At 34.2% G+C, this 6,000-nt stretch overlaps 1 protein-coding gene across 1 annotated transcript in view; it reads left to right on the top strand.

The window, feature by feature from the left end:
* The window catches only part of LOC150098113 (small ribosomal subunit protein eS6-like), a 62,797-nt gene extending 57,151 nt beyond the window's left edge, over positions 1 to 5,646 (top strand). Inside the window, exon 5 of the mRNA XM_090406014.1 lies at positions 5,334 to 5,646. Coding sequence (XP_090262140.1) covers positions 5,334 to 5,590 — 257 coding nt within the window. The 3' untranslated portion in view covers positions 5,591 to 5,646. The remainder of the gene's footprint in view (positions 1 to 5,333) is intronic.
* Positions 5,647 to 6,000: the final 354 nt, after the last annotated feature.

Here is a 6,000-nt window from a genome sequence, read left to right on the forward strand (position 1 = left end):
TTTGCAACTCTAACCTTCTCCACTTAGTTACTCTCAACCTTGTATCTTAGGGTACTACAACAGTACTGATTGAGGTGATGTCTTATATTTCTGTCTTTCTTTTCCATGTTTTGATTATTGTTTCCACTCTCATGCTCTAGCTGAGTAACTGAAGTAATCTTAGAATGAAGATCTTCATTCTACACAGAACCTCCAACTGCTATCCAAGCCCTGGTTCTTCAAGTGTAGCTGATGTCTTGGAGAATTCAGGATAAAAATTTAGCTTACCTTAAATACTGAACTCTAACTCCAGCCCATAGCATCTGTTAAAATCAACAAATCTGAAACATTTCTAAAGTGCCAAATGTATAATATGCTTGTGCTGTTTCATGGGGAAATGGACAATGAAATTTGTTTGTGACTGTGGTCCCACAGAAAGTTTTTCTATCAAGACTGTCCTAGAGGGCTTCTTACCAGCTACCATCTTGTAGTCACCGTTGTGCTCTCTGTGGGCCTCACCTGTTTCCTCATTGGTCATCCATTGCATGTCCATGGATGGTGCCTACTCATCACATTTCTGTCAGTGCAAGTGGAGTGAACAGATGGCATAAGGACCGTGACTTCATCCATACTATTCCTTCTATTCCATTCCTCTTCATTAAGGAAACTAGTGAATTTCACTACTATTGAACACAGTGCTGTCACATTTCTCAAAAGCAAGATCTTTTCCCTTTATGTTATTACATAAGTTCAGCTCCTAACACCTCTCTTTCAGTTCTACCATTATATCTACAAGAGTGGTCTGAAAAGTTCTCAGCCTAACAATGGAAAAACAAATTTATAATTTCAAAATTATTTTTATATTTCAACAGAATCTCCCTTAAGACTAATACATTTATTCTAGCGATGCTCCAGCACCATTATCCTGTCCCTGTAGTGGTTCTCATTAAGATCCGCAAAATACCCCTGTATAGCTACAATCACCTCTTGATTTGAAGAAAAATGCTGACCAATGAGGAATAGTTTTAGTTTTGGGAAGAGATAGAAGTCAGAGGGAGTCAAATCTGGGAAATAGGGTGGATGTTCCAACAATTCATAGTGCAAATCTCTTAATTTTCCCATTGTCAAAACACCTTTGTGGGCAGGTGCATTGTCCTGGTGAAATATGATTTTTTTTCTCATGAATTTTTTCGTCTAGTCTGGTTAAAAGATCGGAATAATATTCCGGTTATTGTTTTACCCTTTTCAAGATAATTAATAAACAAAATGCCTTTAGTATCCCAAAACACTGATGCCATGACCTTTTCTGCTGATGGAACTAACTTTGTCTTCTTTGGCACTGAACAACTGGCTTCTGTCCACTATTTTGACTGTATGGATTCTGGTGTGTAATGGTGAATCCAAGTCACATCCACAGTAATAAATCGCACAAAATCAGTTTTATTCTTGTTAAAATGCTCTAAGCACTGTTCAGAGATTTTCATGCAAGTGCATTTTTGATCTGCTGTGAGCAAGTGTGGCACCCATCTTGCACAAAGCATTTTCACTGGCAATTCTTCATGCAAAATATATCCTACATGTTCTTTTGAAATGCCTATAATCTCAGAAATTTCACGCACTTTGACTCACCGGTCATCCAATACCACTCAATCAATGATTTCTGGTGTTAGACTTTTTGGGTGTCCTTCACGTGGATCATCTTCTATGCTGGTACGGCCATGTTTAAACTCAACGGCCAATCTCTTAATTGTCTAAAACGAAGGAGAAGAGTGCCCATAAACCTTTATGAACTTCGAATGGATTTCTTTTGGCATTAAACCTTCTTTTACAAAGAATTTTATAACTGCACAATACTAAATTTTATCCATTTCAAGGGATGCAGACAACACTTTTGCTTTGGACAGCTGTATAAAACAAACTACTTGATAGAATGACTTGCAATTTTACATGGATGCTTGTGGCAGATGTACCAACTTAGAAAAAAAAAACATCTTGTCGATAGTGTTGCCATCTATGGGTGAGGCCAAGAACTTTTCAGACCACCCTCGTACACCTGTTATTCAGAACAGCCTTCCTTAAACTTTTTCCCCCAGAAAAAATTCCTTTTTCTTTCTAATTATTTTCATGCATATAATAATACTGTATTAAATTTATTCATGAAGTTATTTTTTAGAAAAATTAGCTGCATATAGCTTCAGTATGAAATATTGCATCACTGTCATAAACGGTGAATCTGCAGTTTGCATTTCACTAGTTCAAATCTCATTTGGGATGTGAGGAACTTTTTCAAAACTGAAGGTGAATTAGCTAGTCTCTTACACACATTGACAGTTTTCTATTCTTGCAGGTTACAGACCCAATACTGGTAAGCCATAATGCTAACTAGCCCAGTCTTGGCAAAGTTAGTTCTGAATCCTAAACGACAGTTAGCTTTCACTATTGGGAGTTTTGGATTGATATCAAATGATCACTCCTGTAAATTGTGCAAGGTTATGATGACTAGAATTTTTGTTTGGAGGGTGGAGTGGGTTTCCACAGATGGTTGGGAGTACTTTGTTGATAAGCTCAAGGTGAGGTATGGTAAGTAGTGTGTGAATAATGGTTAGTATGGCCCATGATGAGTCTGATTCTGTGGAGATGATGACAGTGATATTACAAAGGTGATAAAATGTCTGGAAGTGATTCAAAAATAATACAGGAAATAGTACTTAAAAGGAATCATGAAAAAAGGCTGCATAAAAAGTGAGGATAAAAATATTCTTTGTGTAATTATATAGAAACATTCTTAAATTAAATAAGCAGTGACAGAAAATATTCAAGAGGAATGCAATCAGGAGAAAATATCAATACCTAATAGAAAAGCCATTAGAAACCTGCAAAACAGAAAGGCAGCTTAAACAATGATACCAGAAATGCTCAAATATAGTGGTATAAAAGTTTTCCAGTGGCTTCACTGTATGATTCAGATCAAAGTCCAGATGATTGGGTACATCTCTCATATCCATCTTTAAAAATTGACACAAACCTGAATGTGACAGTTATGGAGGAATATCACTACTGAGTATTTCAGGTAACGTTTAGAAAGGCTTATGTGTTCATCGTGCATGTTGACTAATTTTGATATTACGATAATTTTATATTATGGTAATAAATCAGAACACAGAAAAATAAGTAAATAATTATTTATTGAGTTATTGCTGGTGTTATAACAAGTCTTCAGAACACAAAACGCAGTTTGTCAAAATACACGATACTACAACAACATGGCATAATAATGGGGCTAGTTTGAAAAATTGTAGCAACAACACAAAGACTAAAGTCCTAATTAGGCACCCTCTGTGTTTTAAAAAAAAAAAAAAAAAAAAAAAAAGAGAGAGAGAAAGCAGGTGCTAGTTGTCTTAAGATGACTGTCTCCCAAATCTTAAGCAAATTTATACAGTCATATTTGTTAAGATTTGGAGTATGTTTAACACATCTTAACAAATATGGCTGTATAAATTTGCCTAAGTTTTGGGTGAAAGCAGGTACTAGTTAGACAACTAGTACCTGCTTTCTCTCTGTTTTTTTTTTTACATAGAGGGTGTCTAATTAGGACTTTAGTCTTTGTGTTGTTGCTACAATTTTTCAAACTAGTCCCATTATTACACCATGTTGTTGTAGTCTCGCATATTGTGACAAACTGTGTTTTGTGCTCTGAAGATGCTGGTTATAACACCAGCGAAATATCAGCAGTAAGTCGATAAATAATTATTTACTTATCTTTTGGTGTTCTGATATATTACTGTCAAAATTAGCCAACAATTTCGGGTAACATTTATGCAAATTAAACTTGGGGAAGAACAAGCTGAACAAATAGGTGGGGTCAGGATCAGATATTTCACTGTAAGGATCTGTATTTAAGTTTTGTAGATCTGAGAAATGTTAATCTCAGCTCTACTTTATGCAGATGATTGTTATACTTCTAAATAAATCTGGTACAAGTCTGAAAGATTCCTTGACTGAATCAAATAACTGTTGTAATAGATTTGGTATAAAGGTAAGCGATAACAAGACAAAGACTAGAAAAAAAATACAAGGAGTGCATAGAAGAAAAGACAAAGAATGGATATCTTCACACACACAACTCAAAATTGAAGAAAGAAAGAAATACAAGATAAGAATAACATCAGATTACAAGAGAAATTATAAATAAATACATAAAGAGATTAAGAAAATGCAAGAAAAGATAAGAGAATTTATCGAAACCTACTAAATGAGGCAGAAATTGCAGCCAGGTGATATGAGAATAAATAATAGGCAAGAAAGAGTAGATATTATATTAAAGAAAGCAAGGAAATAAACAATAAAAAAAAAATAAAAGATGGGTAGAATATGTCAGAGATAATGAATAGAGATGAACCTGAAAAATATTGAAATTACCAGAAAGAAAAGAAAAATATTAAAAATAGATGCCAAAGAAATTTAAACAAAAAAAGCAATACAATAAGCACTAAAAGAAAGTAAAAATGGAAAAGATTAATTTAACAGTGAATGTACTTGACCCATTTCTTAATCAAATATGAATGCAGGAAGAATGGCTAAATACCTGATCAAAATAATAAAAGATTTAACTTACTGCAGTAATTGGAGAGGAATATCATTATGCAACACAAGGAAAATACAAGAATATTATTAGAATTAAAAAAAGAAATAAACCAAAAGCTAAGGGAAACACAAGCAGGATTTATAGCCAACAGGTCATGTATAGATCAAATAGCAACACTCAGAATAATGATAGAACAGTCAGTGGAATTGCAGTCAGATCTTTATAGCTTTGTTGATTTTCAAAAAGCTGTTGACAGCATTGATAGAGAAGCATTGTGGAAATGTCATATTATGTCACACCATGTAAAATTATGAACTTCATAATTTAATACTACCACAAAATTTCCTGTATGCCTGCTTGTCCTAATTATATTTAATATGGTTTGATTATACAGATTTATATAGGCAAAGTGGATATTAGATCCAACAATATATCAAAGCTAAATGTTTATAGAAACTGAAAGTTTTGTAAAAAAAATGACCAGAGAGCTTATGAGAATACAATCCTCATCATCAGAGTTGCCTTAGCTTGCACTACTTAAGATATGAGCACTGTCCAAGCATCCATATATTCACCTTTTATTAGTGCATTTTTTTAAAAAGGTTTCACTGGTCTGATAGCTGTTTTGACCTGGTTGGTTCTCTTCAGAGACCAGGCAGAAATCGAACAAAAACTCATTCAGTATTTTTAGTATACAGATTTATTTTTCAAGAAACTTATGGTCTTTGGTTTATATTAAATGCATTCAAAGTTATTTATTCTTTTGCAGGAAAGAAACCTAAAACAAAGGCTCCCAAAATTCAGCGCCTTGTTACCCCAGTTATGCTCCAAAGGAAACGCCATCGACTTGCCCTCAAGCGTAAACGTGCCCAGAAACGTAAAGATGAAGCAGCTGACTATGCACGTCTTCTTGCTCAAAGAGCTAAAGAAGCTAAAGAAAAACGCTCTGAAGAACTCCGTCGTCGTCGGTCTGCTTCCCAGCGAGAATCTACTTCATCAGTAGGCAAAGGAAGTACCAGCAAATGAGCATAAAGATAGTTTTATGTAAAGCCATAACAGTACTGAATAAAATAGGAAACTTATTCTTTATTTTTTTAAAATCATGATAAACATTTGGTCAAGGTTTTTTTTTTTTTTTTTTTTTTGTATAAATACAACACTACAAATATGTCCAGTTGTGGTATTTTTAGTCATAAGAGAAAATAGTCTGTTGCATTGATTAATTGATGCAAGAAAACAAATGCTGATTAGTCCTGGACATTTGCATTACTACACTCCACTTCCTTTAAATGTGAAAAGAATAATCATTAAAATTATGTATGTGTTGGGGGGAGGGGGGGGGGACTGGAGTTTTGAGAAATGATAGCTCTCACCTATCTATCGTGTCCTGCACTGTACATACAGTGAATTACACTAAAGAAAATATGAAACAACAG

Source organism: Typopeltis vanoorti, chromosome 16 (genome assembly GCF_054136105.1).
Source record: "Typopeltis vanoorti isolate ZY-2024b chromosome 16, IOZ_Tvanoo_1.0, whole genome shotgun sequence".
Classification (NCBI taxonomy): Eukaryota; Metazoa; Arthropoda; class Arachnida; order Uropygi; family Thelyphonidae; genus Typopeltis; species Typopeltis vanoorti.